Genomic DNA, 18,492 nt, shown 5'->3' with positions numbered 1-18,492 from the left:
TCTTGACTGCGTGGTCCCAGTGAAGAAATGAAGAAAATGAACAATAGCAAGCACAGACTCTGGGCCAGGCCTAAAGCTTTACAAAGGTTATTGCTTTAAGCCCTCATGGCAACTCTGTTAGGTGGAAACTATTATCTTGATATTAAAAAACAAACAAACAAAAGAAAACAAACAACCCCCCCCAAAAAAACTCTTGAGGCTCAGAGGGCTTGAGGAGTTCCACCTAATGTCACCAAGCTGGCAGGTGGGATAGCTGGAATTCAAACCAAGGCTTGTCTGACTCCAAAAATAAACTAGGAATAAAAAACTCAAGGCAGAGACAAAATACCTAGGAGTGATAGGATGTCCAATGGCCAGGAAATAAACATGGAGAGGCTGAGCCTCTCCTCGGTTCCTCTCAGGGAACACTCCTTGGCTACGCGATCTTATTGAATGGAATGCTGACTTTCTCGGCTAGAATGTGAAATGCTATTGTTGGTATTTTGTCGGTATATTAGCTGGCTTTATTTGCTCACTTAGCTTGAGAAGTTTCGGTTCCAGGTACGGTGTATATAATAGAATAAATCAATTAGTGGTGAGATTTTCCAGCTCAACTCAAACCTGATTCTCAGGCATGACACATATAATAAGGTACATTGCAGACATCTACACCCACCAAGCTAATCACAGCTCGGAGAGATGTGCACACCACCCACCTGCCCCAGAAAGGCAGAAGTAGAGAATTGCTATCAGGAGGGACTGTTTCCGGCTGTTGGGTCAGGATTGGCCAGAGATGGGGGGGTGGGGGAGGGTACTGTGGTGCACATGAAGGGAACACCATGTTTGCAATACCAGGACTTGGCCCTAGTCCCAGATCCACCAATTAGTGTGGCCTCGGACAGGTCAATTAACCTCCCTGAGCCTCGTTTTTCTAATTATAAAGTGTTTCTCAAGGGTGCTGCAGGGGATTAAAACGAGATGATGAGTATAAAGTATTTCTAGCATCTAGTGCTAAATTCAAGGAGATGCTTAACCAGTATTGGACGAAGTGGCCTGAAAATGGGAAGAGGAGGGTGCAGGTGGCACACTGGAGGCAGAAAAGACCCAGGTTCCGGTGTAAGGCCTCCGCTCTTCGAACAAGGGAGCCGTGCGGTGTGGAGGCAGACAGGAGGGCGGAGCATGTGGGTAGAAGCTGGGATGCTGTTGGGTGGTTTGTGGGGGAGAGCGGAACCACCCACTGGGCAGCGTCCCCTTCCTCTGTCCTCCCTGCTGGCTTTTGTTCTCATTAACTTCTGAACTGGTCACCTGCTGCCCTTCCCTTTCCCTGTCCTCTAACCCAAACCGCACACTCGTCTCCCATCTTACTGCTCTGGGCTTGAACACCTTCACCTTTTCCTCTCTTCCTATTATTCGAGGATCATGGACAAATCCCATGGCACACGACTCATAGATCTCTACCTTTCCAGCCTTTTTTTTTGTCACCTCTGCATGCTGGTGCTCTAACCTATGCTCCCCTTCTCTCACTCGCTGTCTTTTCAAATCCTTGCCAGCTTCACCTGTCAGCACATACACATTCGGTATCTCGCTCACTCATTCATTCATTCAGACATCAAATATATCCTGGTCACTTCCTGGGTGCAGGGCATAGTACTGGCAGCCAGGGATCATGTTCTTAAGGAAAGCCCTCCTTGTCTTGCCCCCCACACTCTTATGATACTCTGCTTCTGCCACTCCGTGGTGCTCACCTATGGTACCGGCATTAACAGAACTGCTCTCCATGTACTTCCTGTAGGTAGACTGTGAGCTCCCGGAGTCCCCACACTCTTGCTTGCGTCCTCCGCAGCACCTGGAGCCCTACGGGTCCTTGAAGGCAGGTTTGAATCCATGCTCTGTCCCGTCCTGTGGGCCATGGGACCCTATTAACCTCAGTGTCCTCAGCCATAAAGTGGATTAAATATAGAACGTTTCCAACTTAACAATTGTTCGACTTTATGGTGATGCAAAAGTAATATACTCAGTAGAAACCATACTTCACATATTGAATTTTGGTCTTTTCCCAGGCCAGGGATACACGGTACCATACCGTGTCGTGCTGCTGGGCAGGGACAGCACAGCACAGCTTCCAGTCAGCCACATGATCACGGGGCAGATGACCACTATGCAGACAGCCACTCTGGTTTTCAGTTTCAGCACAGGATTCATTATATTACATGAGATATTTAACACTTTATTATAAAATAGGCTTTGTGTTAGAGGATTTTTCCCCAATTGTATGGTAACATATGCGTTCTGCACGCATTTAAGGTAGGCTATGCTAAGCTACAATATTCGGTAGGTTAAGCGTAGTAAATACACTTTCAACTTACTGTATTTTCATGGTGTTACTAGGAGGTAACCCCATTGTAAGTCAAGGAATATTGGTAATTAAATATGCAACAGGCTTGGCCCATAAGTGCTCAGTAAAAAGCAGCCCAATATATATTAATTGATTACTTAAGAACATGAAACATTTCTTACCCAAATTAGGAACAGATGAAGAACACCAGTGTCCAGGCCATGTGGAGCAGAGTGGCCTGCCTGGATTTTGCTGTGGGTTGAGTCTTAGTAGACGCCTGATATCAAATGACTAAGAAGCTGCTACAGAGAAACGGAGATTGGTGCGTGGGCCAAGGGAGGGCAAGCCAAGGGGGAGAAATTTAACAGGTCTAGACCTGCCAAAGAGCTACCCCAGAAGTTTCTTCTGCGTGTGAAAAATGAAGGGCTCATTGGCTCTGGGTTCCATTTTGGGCAGCGAACTTCTTAAGGCAGGAATTAAGTTGAAGTTTAACTCCAGCCTGAAGCCGGGTGAGCAAGTTTGCCCCTGCCAATGCTGGGCGGCCTCCAGCAGCACAATTCTAGCTCTCCAGCCCCTCCCAGGTCTTGGTCAAGGATGAGCTGGGAGAAGAGGAGGAGACACAGCTGGAGTCAGAGCCCTCTCGATTCAGAAGTCAGCCAAGGAAGGATGAGGGACTACTTTTCTTGAATTTCCAGTGAACTTAGTTGGGTCAGGGCCAGCCAGAAAGGAGGAGGCTGGGGCGGGTACGCTGGCATGTGCAGAAAGAATTCTATGTTGAAATACTAGGACTTGGGCTCTAGTCCCACACCCACCAATTTTTATGACCACGGGCAGGTCCACAAATCTCCCTGGGTCTCATTTTTCTAATCTATGAAGTTTCTTCTTGGCATTCTTAGGGGGAGTGACCAGGCTCACCAGTGTCCTGCTTCTCAAACTCCAGCACACATAGGATCCCCCCCGGGGGTCTTGTGGAAATGCAGATCCGGCTTCACCAGGCCTGCCGGAGGACTCAAGGATCTGCATTGCTGACATAGGCAGGAGATGCCCTTGTTGTTAGTTGTGGACCACATGAGGTCTGGAGCAGAAATGGGCAAACCACAGCTCGAGGGCCAAATCCAGCCTGCTGTTTGTTTGTGTAAACAAAGTTGTGTTGCAACAACACAGCCGAGCCCATTCATTTGTATATTGGCTATGCGTGCTTTCACACTAAGTGGACAGAGTGAGGTAGCTGCATCAGAGACTGTATGGCCAACAAAACCCAATTATTTTAGTAGTTACTCTGTGACCCTTTACAGGAAAAGTTGGCCAATGCTCGCTTTCGGGTACCAAGAACTGGCCCATGTGAGCCAAGAAACCTGCCCTTCAGTCCAGGTCGGTCCCAGGGCAAGCCACTTCACCTTGCTCTCACTTTCCTTATCTAGAGGACACAGTGATCTCTGAATTTCTAAGAGACTTGTGATTCTGGGATTTCAGTGCTACGTAGGAAACATCATAGTATCTATGGAAACAGACTTCTGAGAACCAGATTTGGCCTTGATTTGGAAGCTGCAAAATTCCTACCTGGCCTAACCTGCAGATCGAGCAGGCAGCTCTGACCGGCACTCCTAGAGCCACACCTGACGTAGGGTCAGCTGGGAACAGACATGGCCTTAGAGAGGGAAGAGTGAGGATTGGGAAGTGGACCTCCCGGCCTCTGGTAGAGGCCGATGCTGGCACAGGGGGCCCCGGGACATTGTGCCCTTACATCACACTTACAAATTCCACTTTGCTGGGAGATAACTCAAACACAGCTTCCTAACTCACCACGCCAGGTGCCCCTGACCTTGGGTGCTTTTGGTTAACCAATATAAATATTAGCCCTTTCCAGGTCTCAGAGACTGTGCCGGGCACGAGGATATAGAAAGAACTATGACATCCAGAGCTGAGGAGCCCATAGCTGGGTGGGGTACCCAAGGTAAGGAAATAATTGTGGGAGAGTTCCACAAGCCAGCTGTAAAGGAAAATGCATGACTCTGGGTCTCTATCGTGGGCCATAGGTGATGCCATTAACAAAGCAAGGAGCAGGGACGGGGCAGTGGGCTTTAGGAGAGGGGGTAGGCTGTGTAAAGAAGATGATAATGCCTCTTTTGGGACATGTTGATTCTAATGTGGGCACCCAAAGGACTGAAAGTCAATGCTGTGATTTCCTGTGAAAAGCAACACATTGTCTCTCTGCAGGCCCGCAACTGTTAAGAGGAACAACATGTACATTGCCATGGTTACTCCCCAGCACTGAGGGCAGTCCCAATGCACACCCAAGTACCCCCAGACTCTTTAGGGATCCCTTGCCTTGCTCCTCCTCAGCCCCCAGGAGAGACCTTGGCCCGAGAGACCTCTATGGAACGCACACTTGATATATATCTCGACTTTCTCTTAACTCCCATGAGCAGTGAATAGCTGACTACTGTTTGTTATGACTGTCTTTCTGGCCAGCTCCCCACCAAATGGGAAAATTGGGAACCTACAACTCTGGACAGCTCCTGAACCCAATGGGCCACCTTCTGTTATGGTTTCATGGAAGTGGAAAGAAAGCCCTGAGAAACAAGGAACTCACAAGCTCACAATTATTTTTTGGCTCGTCTGAGCTCCAGCTTCTCAGCCGGGAATGTGAGCCTGAGATGGCTGGATGGCAGCCCATTCTCTTGCTTTGACATCTAGAGTATGGTCCATACAATCTGTGAAAATCCACATGGGCACAGTACAGAGACAGACAGAACCACGTGTGCCCTTGAAGTAGTGGAGTCAGCTGAAGAGGCAAGTTATCCCCTTCCCAAGCAAGACATCTGCACTGGGGCTGATTTAGGACTCTGTGTTTGCTAGGAGGGTACCTGTGTGATGCCTGGTTGGTGGGGTGGAGTGCGAGGCTAGGCGTTCTATGAGCCCCACACTGGCTGGCTGGCCTCGTTGGAGGCTCCTTTTTTGCTGCTTATCACAGATCCTAATTGTATGCCTATCTGTTGGATTAATTTATTGAAGCCTGGTTCCCATGCTCCCTGATGGCTCCCTCATGGTCTCTCTCCCTGTCTTCACTTGCCAGGTATTAAAAAATTATTACTAATGAAAGTCTGGGGAGATTTTGTCCTTTCTGCTTAGAACCTCATATAGGACACCCTGTTGGCAGTTCAATTGCGATTGACGAAGAAATCACTGAGAGGGGCGCCTGGGTGGCTCAGTGGGTTAAGCCGCTGCCTTCGGCTCAGGTCGTGATCTCAGGGTCCTGGGATCGAGCCCCACATCGGGCTCTCTGCTCAGCGGGGAGCCTGCTTCCCCCTCTCTCTCTGCCTGCCTCTCTGCCTGCTTGTGATCTCTCTCTGTCAAATAAATAAATAAAATCTTTAAAAAAAAAATTAAAAAAAAAAAAGAAATCACTGAGAAAAGAGTTGCTTTAATAGCAGACAGACAGAAGGGCTTAGGTGTGGATGACACAGTCTCAAGGCTACTGTTGTTTTAAGGCTGAAGGCTGGATTGTGACAGATATGGGGTTCAGTGAAGAATGTGAGAAAAAGTGTAGGAAGTCCCTGCATTTATACCTCGGGTGGGGCTAGGGAGAGACGATGGCAGAGCTTCTCAGGGCTTCACTCCCCAACCTTGCAGGGACTGGTTCAGCTTTGTGTCATGCCCTGGTGCTTCACGTGGATTCAACACTTGGCATCCTTACCCTTTATCTTGTTTCATTGGAAACTCAGCTTAGGGGTAACTCCCATATTGGAAGCAATAGCCAAACCAACTTAAGCATAGTGCCAACAAATAACCCTAGAGGTACAGGTTTTCAGAGCCACAGGTAATTTAAAAATAATCTAGACCAAATTTCTGAAGTAGAGCTTAAAAGAGTGAAACACTAAATCCAGCCCCTTTCGGGGCACCTGGGTGGCTCAGTGGGTTAAGCCTCTGCCTTCGGCTCAGATCATGATGCCAGAATCCTGGGATCGAGCCCCACATCGGGCTCCCTCCTCAGCAGGAAGACTACTTTTCCCTCTCTCTCTGCTCCTCTCCCCCATTTGTGTTCTCTCTCTCTAAAAAAAATAAAATCTAAAAAAAAAAAAAAAAAATCTGGCCCCTTTCTTATCATACACTAATCATACACTATCACTCTCCATTTATCACTTAATAATAATTCAGATTACTATTGATTAAACACTCCCCATGTTCCACCCACTCTACTAAATGCTCTACATGGATGATCTCATTTAACCATCAAAACAATGCTCAGTGAGAGAGAACATAATTGTTTCCATTTCGTATGGGTTGAAATGGAGGCTTGGGGAGGTTTAATGACTTAACCAACGTCACATGGCTGGTGGTGGGAAGGCCTGGGTCTTTCAACTTCTGGCTCAGTGTTTCGCCCCTTATCCTATATTGATTCTAAGTCCTCAAGATAGATTTGAATTACTTATTTGCAGATAGCTGGCACGTTTTACTTATCAGTCGAATCTAATGGTATCACGAGATTGAAAATCTCAGCCTCATAAACACATATAACTCTTTAAAATACATTTTTTTTTTCTTTCAATGTTTTCCACTGAATGCCTGTTCCTGTCCAGCTCCAGAATCTACTGCCCACTGTGCTGGCAGACCAAAGGCAAGATTCTCTCCCCTTCTCATTCCCTCCCAAAAACATTTCTGTAGAACATGAGCCAGGTGGGAAGGATGTTAAGCTTTGAGGGGGATACACAGTTGAGGACCCCATGCTCCCCATTTTCCAGGTCCTAGCAGAAGAAAGTAGTGACAAGGATACACATACCCAGGCAACAGGGCCAAACCATAATCAGTGTACTGTCAAGACAGCAAAGTCAAGTGCTCTAGTAAGGCAAGGGCTGGATTTACTCCCAGAGGTGACACCAGAGGCTCCAGAAAGGAGATAGCCCTTGACCTAGACCTTAAAGGAGGAGTAGAACTTCCGCAAGTCTATTTGGAGCCTTTCCTTAGCCTGGTATATAAACATTTCCTGTTTTCTGAGTGTCTGGCTTGTACAATGCATGCAGTAGGATTTTCAAATTAATTTTCTGGTTGGACACTAGACACTAGGGGCTAGCTAGGAATCACAGACTTGGTTCTGATGCTACCACTGGATGTAAACTGTGTAAGAGGGCCCCCTTCTCTGGGCCTCTGTTTTTCCCCAGCTATGAAGTAGGGATGTGGAAAGGAATGGGTATAATCTTGCTCCTGGGTTTCTGGTTAGGTCACATGAAACTAACATAGGCAAAATTATTTGTAAGCCAAAATGAAATGCAAATATAAGAGACTATCTATCGCTATTCTTACTAGTATCATTTAAAAAAAAACAAGAACCAATGCCCATGTACTGCTCGTTATCCAACAACCTTGTTTTGACTAATTACCTATCAGGCACTGGGGATACAAAGATGACTAACCCCCAGCCTCCATGCTTGGAACACAAAAGGTCTAGGAAAGGACATGTCGGGACAATTGATGGTGTAAGTTTAATGTGCTAGGACAAAGGCAGGGGCTGGACTTCTGCAGGAGCTCTGCTCCTTTTTATTGTTAGTACAGGTAGATGGCAATGCTAAAGTTAAGAACTTCAAAATCAGAAATCCAACTGGTACGCTCCAGAATAAACTAGGATAAAAGGTGAGAGGAAATATATTTTTTTTAAGTTTGAGCTTATGCTATGTTCCAGGCACTTTCACATCCATCATCTTCATAAGTTAGATATTATTATGCCCATTTTACAGTTGAGGAAGCTGAGACTCTCAGGAAGTCGAGTTTATAAATCTGGAAGGTGTAAAGCCTAAATGTAAACCCAAGTCATTCAGTTGCAAGTGTGGTGCTTTTCCCAGCACTCTTGCATTCTAACTAGGCAGTGTTTGTATAGATCTCACTCCATGCTCATTTTGAATGACCTTATTTCTTAGATTGCTCTTCTAAGTAGAAAGACTGATCTGTGATGAGGAGGCTTGACAGTAACCCCTTCTAGTGTCATTTCCTCTTAAACCTCCTGAGAGAAATCGCTTCCCTCCCACTATTCCCTCCTGACTTCTTCCTCACTTCCAATCCCAATGAAACCGCCAAGGAGTAAAGAATCCCAGCACATGAAGCCTGTTGAGAAGAGATGCCTGCCTTCTCAGCAGCTGGCCTAAAAACCGTGAAACAAAACACACTGAAAGACAGAGGGAGCATGTGATATGATTTAGCTCAAGGAGCCCACCTAGACGGAAAACTGGCCATGCCTTAATTTTGTGGATCTGCAAGGAAGCTATGATCTATAGAAGCCTGTGTGATTGTCACACTTGCATATTTTACAGACAATGAAAACTGAAACCCAGCAGGGTGAAAGACTTGCCCAACATCATACACTAGCGAGAAGCAGAGTATCACTGGAACCCAGGTCTCCTGACTCCCAGGCCAATGCTCTTCTACTAAAATAGGTTGTCTCTTTAGCTTTCCCCCATTAACATCTCAACTTAAATGAGATCATGTCCCTTTCAGAAAACTCAATGCTGCTGTCTCTGTAAAGCCCAGAAGCCAGGCCCCTCTTGGGCCTCTGCTCTGATCAGCTCATGTCCTCATCTAAAGAACAGGAAGTAGCTTCGTTTTTAGCACTGAAAGCACATTCTGGGGGTGGGAAAGGGGGATTTGGGGAAGAGAGTTCCTGTAGGTGATGGGTAGGAGTGATCAGCAGATACATTACTCTTGCTGGAAGGGGAAGATACATGGGCCGATATGTAAGGAGAAGATAAGTCCTTGAGTCCTAACCAGAACATGTCTTTAGCAAGAGCTTTCCCATACCCTGGGCAGGGGTAGGGGAAGGATTCTACCCTGATACTGTTCTGCTGGAACTGAATGTCAGGGTGGGGGTTGGGGTAGGAGCACCAGGGTGGGAAAATTTGTACAAAGTTTCTATAACCTCCAAAGCTTCCCCCACCCTCTGCTAGCAACCACAACTTCCCTTGCCAAGGAAGGAAGGAGGAACACATTAATCAGTTTAATAATTTACACAAATTGAAAACTTTACTGTGTGAAACAAAGGGGACTTAAGAGGGCAACAGAGAAATAAAAACTCCTGAGTCCTCTCTTAAAGGCTGGAGGTGTGGAGATGACACCTCTTGATGATCTTGCCTTGGAATAGAACGATCTGACTGTCCAACAGATGGGTCTGAAATGAGCAAGTAACCCCTCCCTTTGATGGTCAGCCAAGCTTTGTCTCCTTCTGTGGTAGGATCACATCCAGTCTTCACGCTTTTCAGCCAGGGACATCAAAGAACAGAGATCCAGATCCACACATACTTTTTCTGTGTTAGTGGTTCTCAAACCTGGCAGCCTATCAGAGTTGTCTGGGGGACCTCATTACAAATTTAGGAACCAACCCAGTGATTATTAGGTTGATCTGGGGTAGGGCCTAGGAATCTTCATTTTCAATAAGCAGGACTGGTGTAAGAACCAATGATCTGGCTCAACCCCATTCATTCAGCTATCAAAAGTTTACACGAGATCCTGGTTTTACAACAAAGAGAAGTGAGATGCCAAAAATAGGTTAGAGCCTGTACTTGGACCTGAACCCAGTCTCCTGCCTCTTGACATGGTATCTTTGCCAATACCCTCATACTCATACATGGCTTTCCTCCCTCAGCTCACCAGTCTGTTAAGACCCCTGAGGATCAATGGGGGCCATTCATCCAAACCATGGAGGAATCAGAGCTGCCCGGGTACTCTGATTGAGTTCCCACTTGGTTCATTGATGGAAATGGCTGGTAAGGTGTAGGGGTGAACGTGTGGATTGAGAGGGGGAGGTCCAGCTGATGGCCTCTAAGGCATACTTCCCAGTTGTTCCAGTCAGAAAGTATAGTCAGTTCCTAGAAGCAACCTGCTCTGTTAGAGGAGACATGGTAACAGAGGCGGGATGAGGGGGGAGTAACAGAAGATGAAGTCACTAAGGTAACCTGAGGCCAAACCATCTAGGGCACTCTGGGCCACATACGGATCTTTGGCTTTTACTCCAACCCACCCACTGTAGGATTTTGAGCCAGAGAGTAGCATAATCTGACATATTTTCACAGGGTTTCTCCGATGCAGTGCTGAGGACAGACTCTACAGTGCAGGGATAGAAGCAAGGAAACCAGTTAGGATGATTTGTAGGAATCCAAGGGACAGAGGAAGGTGGCTCAGATCAAGGTGGCAGAAATGCAGGGGTGAGAAGTGACTGGATCCTGGATGTTTTTAAAAGTAGAGCTAGCAGATTTTCTGATGGGTGGGATGGGAGGTGTGAGATAAAAAGGAGTCAAGGATGGTGCCAAGTGTTTTGGCTTGAGCAACGGGCAGGCTGGAGTTAACATCAACTGAAATGGAGAAGGCTATGGGTGGGGAAGGTCTGTGGGAGGGACATCAGGAGTTCGGTTTTGGGCATGCTGAGTCACTGACGCTCACGTGGTATTTAAATAAAGTCTCACGCCTGGATGAGGTCATCAAGAGTGAGGACAGACAGAAAAGAGAATTGAGGCCCTTGCCTGGGGGCCTCCAGCACTAAAAGATGACAGAGATGGGGAATCAGTGAAAGAGACTAGAAAGGGGTAACCAGTGCAGGAGCAGGAAGACAGGAACCTGTGGAATCCTAGTATCTGCAGGAACAGGGACTAGATGAAACGCCGCTGCTGAGAGAAGGAAGATCAAGTGTGAGAAGTGACTGTTGGATTTAGTTACGGAAGGGCACTGGTGACCTTGAGAGCAGCGTTTGACTCCTGACCTCAGAGTTCAGTCTGACTGCTGATTGTCATTTAGGGCTCCCTTATTGTTAATTTTCTCCTCTCTCTTGGACAGTAAATGTTGCAACAAAAGGGATGATGAAATGGCATATTCCCAGAGCAATGGGTCCTTGTTGGGCTGTAGGACGTTCTAGAGCCTGCTGTAGGCCCTGATACAGATTGCTAACACACCCATCTGAATGTCCCCTTCTCACTAGGGCGCCAACCGAGAGCAATTTTCCCCATGCCCTGCTTACCTTGCACGCAGAATTTCAGTTCCTTGGGGTCAGTGACGACTTTTCTGCTTTCCCGGATCACAGCCCGGTTCTTCTTGGTTTCTCCCCAGAGATTGGTGCCCCCGTACATGCTGGGAATGTTGAGAATGGCAATGCCTTCAAGAAAGATGTTGCTCAGGTCCACCCCAACCCCGTCACACTGAGGGGCAGAGAGAAAAGATCATTGGTTAGTGTTCTCAGTGTATCCCAACCCAAGACGCTGTATGTGTGTGTGGCAGGAGTTCTCGTGAAAGGTGTGTGATGGGCCCTCGGCCAGCAGCCTGCCTCTGTCAGATGCTCAACCTGGGGCAAAGTGACGGAGGCCTAATGCCTTGGCCCCTGCAGTGGGTTAGGGAGATACAATCCTGCTCAGCTTTGAGGACGGTAGTACAAGGCTTCAGAGATCCTCTAGAGATCTATAAGGGCTCAGGGATGGTTCTCGAGACAACTGCAAACATGTTCTCTGGTCCAACCTCATTATCATCAATTCTGTCCCTGACTAACCAATGTGACGATATGGTGGGACGCTGAGCCCCGAACCTAACACACAGTAGATTCTGAACAAAGGACAGATAAGTTTCACTTTACCCCGTCTTATCCTATCCCTCCTGTGATGAGGACAACATGGGAAGACTTGGAAGGCTTTCAGATACAGCACAGGGAACAGAGTCAAAGGTATTGTCATAGCGTTGTATGGTGACAGATGGGAGCTACACTTGGGGTGAGCCCAGCATAAGCTATATAGTTGCTAAATCACGATATTGTGCCCCTAAAATGAATGTAATATTGTGTGTCAAGCATACTTCAATGACAAAGAAAAAAGATTTGGAAGGCTTTCAGAATTCGCCTGTCTCTCGTATCTGCATTTTAAGTGCAATTTTGGCCCTAATGCCTGCTGACCTTGCAGTTTCCTTATCCTCTCTCCACCACCTGCATCCTCCGCCAGGTAACAAAAGGCCAGCAGGCCTGAATGTGCCTGTCTCAAATATGCCTACCTTTGGCATACTCTTTACCAACGCAGCAAGAAATGAATTAGTTCTGATCATGGTTCTGCAAAACTGTAGGTAGTTTTCTTCATTTACACAAGGGAACAACCCACCCAGAGAGGGGAGTTAAGTTACTCAACGTTGTCTAGCTGACACATAAAAGAGCAAGAACTCAAAGTTAGGGACTTTGACCGTAAAGCCCAAGGTCTTTATCTTAGTTCTTGAGAGGCAGGAAAAATGAAAAGCATGCAACAAAAATCCACTGTCTTTGGGGTTACCTACACACCCAAACGTCCAGAGATTTCTCAACAGACGAGGAACAGGAAGGAAGGGCTTGTTGCCATTCATAGTTGCTCAGCTCCTGATTTCTTCAAAGCTCTTAATTTATGGTACCTTATCATCCCCATGGCTTGTCCCCCGACTACAAAATGGAGTGGAGTGAGTTTCTCTCATGACTGGAAACTCATTTCTTCACGGGGAAGTTCTGATTGTTTGGAAGCTTGTCTCTTTACGTTAAACAGATTCTCTTTCTTCCTGCTTCTACCTATTGGTCCTCGTTTCCCTTCTGAAGCCAGACAGGATGACCCTCCTTCCTCCTCCATGGGGACAGCCCACCGGCAACATGATGACAATCGTCACTATCACTGTTCACAAGTATCAAGCATTGCCACCTGCCTGGTAAGATTTTGGACACAGCTCATTTAGTACCTTCCTAATAATCTTGGAAGTCAGTTACTGTGACTATCTCCTCTTCGTAATGGGGAAACTGAGACACACGATTGGTTAAACAATTTTCCCCAAATCATACAACGTACACATGGAAGTACACAGACTTGATGGCAGGCAGGCAGAGCCTAAGTCCTAACGGCCCCTTTCTCTCTCCTCCCTCTCCCACTGCCATTTTGGTTGTGCCTCCTCTGGGTTGAACATGGTCAGCTCTCTCAGTTGCTCCTGTGGGACCTGATTTTCAGATTTCCCTGTCCTGGCTGCCCTGTTCTGCAAAGACTACTGCTGGTTAGTCTCCCATTCTCTTAAGTTCTCCGGCGTTGCCCCAGGATCTGATGGCATAGGTGGCCAAGGCAGGAGCACATCCTGGGGCTGGGATCCTCTCATACTGTCATTCCCCCAGAAATGAGATAACATGGCAAGCCCATGGAAGTACACAACACATGTCCCCCATTATCATTATCTTTATTGTTAAATATGATCACAGTGGCACCAGCTCTTTTGTTAGCAGCTAGATGACAGCTGGATCGCTTCAGCTTGAATGGGTGGTCATCACAGACACCCGGACCATCCGCCCATTATGTACTTCTCAGCCTGCTCTTCCCTATTGTGAACTTGTGTAGGTATTTTTTTTTTAATAACGTAGACATAGGGCTTTACATTTATGTCGATCAGTTTCATCTGGTTTCTAGCCCAAGTCTCCTCCTCCATCTAGTTCCTTCATTCTATGACCCCTCGCCATAGCCGTCCTATCATTTGTGGACTAAATCATTAATGCATGTATATGAAGGGCAAAAACAGGGAACGAGCCCTCTCCTTGGTCAGTCTAACAAAGCAGACACTGTACAATACACAGCCCTCATGAGGTGGGGAGAGTGTATCCTCTGGATTGAACTGTCTCTCAGTCTCCTTTTCATTACAGTGTGGAATCATGGAAATTAAAAATGAGAGCGCCTTAAAAGAACCTGCCCCAACTTTCATAAACGAGGCCCAGAAGGGTTTAGAAACTTGCCTGTGGTCACTCAACTTACTAATGGTGGAACCAGACTAGTCTCCACGTCTCCAGACCTCAATCCTGTGTTCTCTACATTAAAACACAAGATTGTGCTGTGACCAAACAGCATTTTTCTAAATGACCATCCTACTCTCTCTGTCAGAAAAGAAATAAGAGAACTCAGAGTAAATCACTATTATCTGTGTGCAAAGGGCAAATATTTGGTTAATAATTTCCTTCAGAAACCTGCCAGGGATTGGGATGTCTCCTTTTCTAATTTTTTGAAAACTGGGGCATTTGTCCATTTGTTTCTCATTGGCTGAATCCCACTCTGTTTTCTAGATTTGTCAAAGCGGCCCAGGAAAGACATCTGTAGGCTTGTCCAGCAACTTGGATTCTAATGGGTGTGTTTTCCAAGGCCAGTTAATTCTCTATTGCTCTACCCTGGGGTCTGGTACCCACCTTTAGCATCTGTTCGTCCTTTTTTTTTTTTTTTTTTTTTTTTTGGTTAAGTTTACTCTATCTGGAACGGATCATTCTTTCGGGGGTCAGAGTCCTAATGAGCTATTCTTACCATGTTCTCTTTTGCTTCATTGTCTCATATTCTGCTTGGCCTCTAGCATCAGGTCTGTGTTGCTCTTGTGCATTTACACTCGCTTGCATGGTCACACCCTGCTTTTGCACGAATGTGTACAGTCTCCTGAAAGCATGGGCCTGACCCAGAGCTCCCCGCCACAGTCGGGATGGTTTTCATAACTCTTTTCCTTTTTCTTCCCAATGGAACTGATGAATTGTTAACAATTTATTTCAGAGTATCTTCCATCCTTCCTATCCTTTATACAGAAATTCTTATTTAAGGATTTAGTCTAGAATCCCAGTGGGTCAGACTTTTTCCAAACTCTCTGAAATTAGCTTGGCTCAACTCTGCGTCAAGCACAGCCGTCCTTTACCCTTATCACCTCTGAGACAAAACGGTCACTTTCGCTCTGGGTTGTTGTAACTTCCACAGCATCTCAATTTATTTACTGTGGGTCAAAATGCCCCTTCCGCTTCTAGAGGTAACAATAATAACAGAACGAGCGGCTTTTGCTTGGCAAGAGCTTCTTTGGGCAATGTGCTGGTCCTTCCCCTGCGCTCTCTCTTGGGATCTTCACAGCAACACTGCTGCCCCCAGACTACAGGGTCTCACGGGGGTAAGGTGCCTGCTCCGAATCTACAGAACTTGCCCCTCTACAAGCTAATGGAGCAAGGACACAAACCCAGGCAGTCAGACGCCAGGTCTTACTCTGGAGACGAAAGAGTCAATGAGGCAAATCGGGACTTTTGCTGATGCTAGACTTATAGCAAAATTAAACTCCAGCTGTTGTCTGAATAATTGAAATCTTCCCACCACTACTCAGTCTTGCAGAGTACTTAGAGCAGTGCCTGGCACATCAATGTTGGATAATAGTATTAGATCTTGCCTTGTTGCCAACTTTGTTTAAAAAAAAAAAAAGTATACCACTAGCACAGTACAGCTCTTGGCACACTGTAATCCACAAAGTCACCTTTCTTCCCGCTGTCATTTTAAGTGTACCCTGTCCCCTCCATCTCCATTCATAACTAGCTAGGAATGTTAGCTATTAACTCTGTTATTTGTTAACCTCTCTCTTGAAGAGCAAACAGTCCTTCCTTTGCTTTCTGACGGATTGTCCCCTTCTCCCATTATGTCTTGGGCCATAGGCAGACTGGGACAAATTGAAGAGATGGGAGAGCCTGGAGGCTGTTGGACACTGGGTGCCATCACCTTTGGAATGCACCTACTTGAAAACCGAGAGACAATGCAGTCTCAGAAAGAGGGTGCTTGGGCCCGAAGACAAAGAGATAAGGGTTTAAATCCTGCCTCAGAGCTCCTTAACCTCTTGGAACTTTAGTTTGTCATCTGTAAAATGGGGGTGGGGTGTTGGAATGACTTCTACTTCCAGGGTTTGATGGGTCTCTGGAAGGCAGTAGCATTCCATAACTGTTTGCATTGTTTTTATAGTTAATAATAATATTAGCTGTGCCACGAGGCATAGTTCAGCCTCAAAGCGGTCCCACTACCTGAGACCTTGCTGGAAGAATTTTAATGGCATTTTGGCCCCAGCCATGCTTTTGAAAGCCTTGCCAGTCCATCCCTGCAGGCCCATTCTCCAGGATCCTTGGCCTAGACGTTACACACTGATTTCTTTCAGAACGCCAACCCTGCTTAGATCTTGGTTAGGTGGAAAGCTGCCATGCTGGATTTGGGAAAGTGGAGCCTAGAGTCTTACAACGTCTGCTTAAATAGAACGTCGGCCCCAGGGCTGCTCCCCGGTGGGTTTCTGAGCTAAATCCTCCACCTAGTTCCATGACGTCATCCGGCCCCCTCCCCCTGCTCCGGCTGGAGGTGGGGTGGGGGAGGGGGCTCAGGGGAGAGTGCAAGGAGAGCGGACGGTCCCCGAGCGCACTATTAGCCGTCCCCAACCTAGGACTGGGCTAGCGGGCCCCCTTCCAAGCTGAGGCTGCGCTGAACCCAGGTATTTATAGCCTGCTGTGCGGCCCAAACAGAGAACTCCTGTCCCCGGCGGCGAGCTCGCACACGCCCGAAGTCGTGCTCGCAGTCACACTGGGACGACCGGCCGCCAGGGTCCGAGGCTGCGCTGCAGGCGCGGGGCGGGGCGCTCCGGGTTCAGCTCGACCCCTGCGACCTTGGAAAGCGTTCAGGAATCTGCCAGAGCACCCGCCGGGAGCTTCCCGCGCCCGCCTCCTCCCAAGCCCCGCTGCGCCGGCCCGCAGCTGTCCGCCACGTCCACCACGGCCCCCCTTGCAACACAGTGCCCGTAGTTTTGTTTTTTTTTTTTTTTTTGTGAGCTGGGGACGGTTGGTTCGTCTGGTGGAAGGCTAGTGAGTAAGCAAGCAGAGACTGGGTTAGGGAGCCGGAGCGCCTTTCTGTGCAAATGCAAAGCACTGGAAATACGTATCTCCTTCCCCTCCCCCCATCCCCAACGGCCCTCTCCTGCCCTCTGGCCTTCATCTCTTGGATCCCTAAAATTCCCGTTACTCTGGGCACAACCAGGACCCGCGAGAGCGTAGGAAATGCGGGAGGCGTTGATGCTTCTCTGCTGCGGCTGCAGGCTTTTCCGCGCCCCAGTGCCTGCCGGCCTCGGTGACCTGAAAAAGGCGGCGGATCTGAACCTCCTCCCCGCTGAGCGAGGCCGCCTCCATTCCAGCCCCGTCAATCCTATTTCTGAAGGTCCTCTGAGAAGGAGATCCCATAATTTACTTGATGACCTGTTTCAGTTTTTAGCAACTAGGAAATTCTCCCTTCTTCTAACCTCGATTCACGGGGCCACGGATTACGTTGATTTTCTCTGTTTTAGAACGCAGATTGTTTTGTTTCATCCTCTTGCGGTTGGGGCTGTGTCTGTCTGCTCTCTGGAATGACCCCTCCCGGGCCAGATCGTAAGGTGTAACCCAGGCCTCAACCGCTCTGGGGCATTTGTTCCCCCTTCGGCTTGACATTTTCTTTCTTAACCTGCACTGCTTTATCTAGATTTGTCTGTCCCATCTTTGATGATCTTTCTTTCTTTCTTTCTTTCTTTCTTTCTTTCTTTCTTTCTTTCTTTCTTTCTTTCTGAATTTTTATTATGGGTATTTTTAAATACATAGGAAATTAGAATAATATATCCCATGTATCCCACATCTCAGCTTAAGCAATCAGCAACTCACAGTTAAATCTGGTTTTAGCTGTACCTCAGTTTGTTTCCCCATGTCCATACTGAATTATTTTATAGGGAGTGTCTGGGTGGTTCAGTTGGTTAAGCGGCTGCCTCCTGGTCAGGTCATGATCCCAGGGTCCTGGATCAAGTCCCTGAATGGGGCTCCCTGCTCAGCAGGATGTCGGCTAGTCCCTCCCCCTCCCCCTCTGCTTGTGCACGCTCTCTCTCTCTCTCAAATAAATAAATAAAACTTTTATTTATTTATTTTTAAAGATTTTATTTATTTGACACACAGAGAGAGAAATCACAAGTAGGCAGAGAGGCAAGCAGAGAGGTGTGTGTGGGGGGGGAAGCAGGCTCTCCGCTGAGCAGAGAGCCTGATGCGGGACTCGATTCCAGGACCAGAGATCATTACCTGAGCTGAAGGCAGAGGTTTAACCCACTGAGCCACCCAGGCGCCCCCAAAATCTTTATTAATAAAAAGTTCCTGATATTCTCTCATTTCATCTACAAATACTTCTGTATGTACCTTTAGATGACAAGTCTTTAAAAAGAGAACTACCCAATATTATTATCACTCTTAAAAAGTAACAATTCCTTAATATCAATAAATACCCAGTAATTGTTCAAATTTCCTTGATAGTCTCACTGTTAAAAATAATTGGTTTGTTTGAAAGGTCTATGGATGTGTTTGATATGTTTCTTAGGTTTCTTTTTTTGAAATTAAAAAAAATATTTATTTA

At 47.0% G+C, this 18,492-nt stretch overlaps 1 protein-coding gene across 2 annotated transcripts in view; it reads right to left on the bottom strand.

Annotated features, from left to right (window-relative positions):
- The window catches only part of LOC111148844 (diacylglycerol kinase gamma), a 159,471-nt gene that overhangs the window by 23,720 nt on the left and 117,259 nt on the right, over window positions 1–18,492 (bottom strand). For both annotated transcript variants that reach the window (XM_022505659.1, XM_022505660.1), the window contains one exon: window positions 11,307–11,484. In XM_022505659.1, coding sequence (XP_022361367.1) covers window positions 11,307–11,484 — 178 coding nt within the window. The remainder of the gene's footprint in view (window positions 1–11,306; window positions 11,485–18,492) is intronic.

The sequence above is a fragment of the Enhydra lutris genome, unplaced genomic scaffold, assembly GCF_002288905.1.
Source record: "Enhydra lutris kenyoni isolate GAN:26980312 unplaced genomic scaffold, ASM228890v2 scaffoldscaffold2, whole genome shotgun sequence".
Classification (NCBI taxonomy): Eukaryota; Metazoa; Chordata; class Mammalia; order Carnivora; family Mustelidae; genus Enhydra; species Enhydra lutris.
The sequence above is the reverse complement of the archived record's forward strand: the minus strand, read 5'-3'. Positions and strand labels throughout refer to the sequence as shown.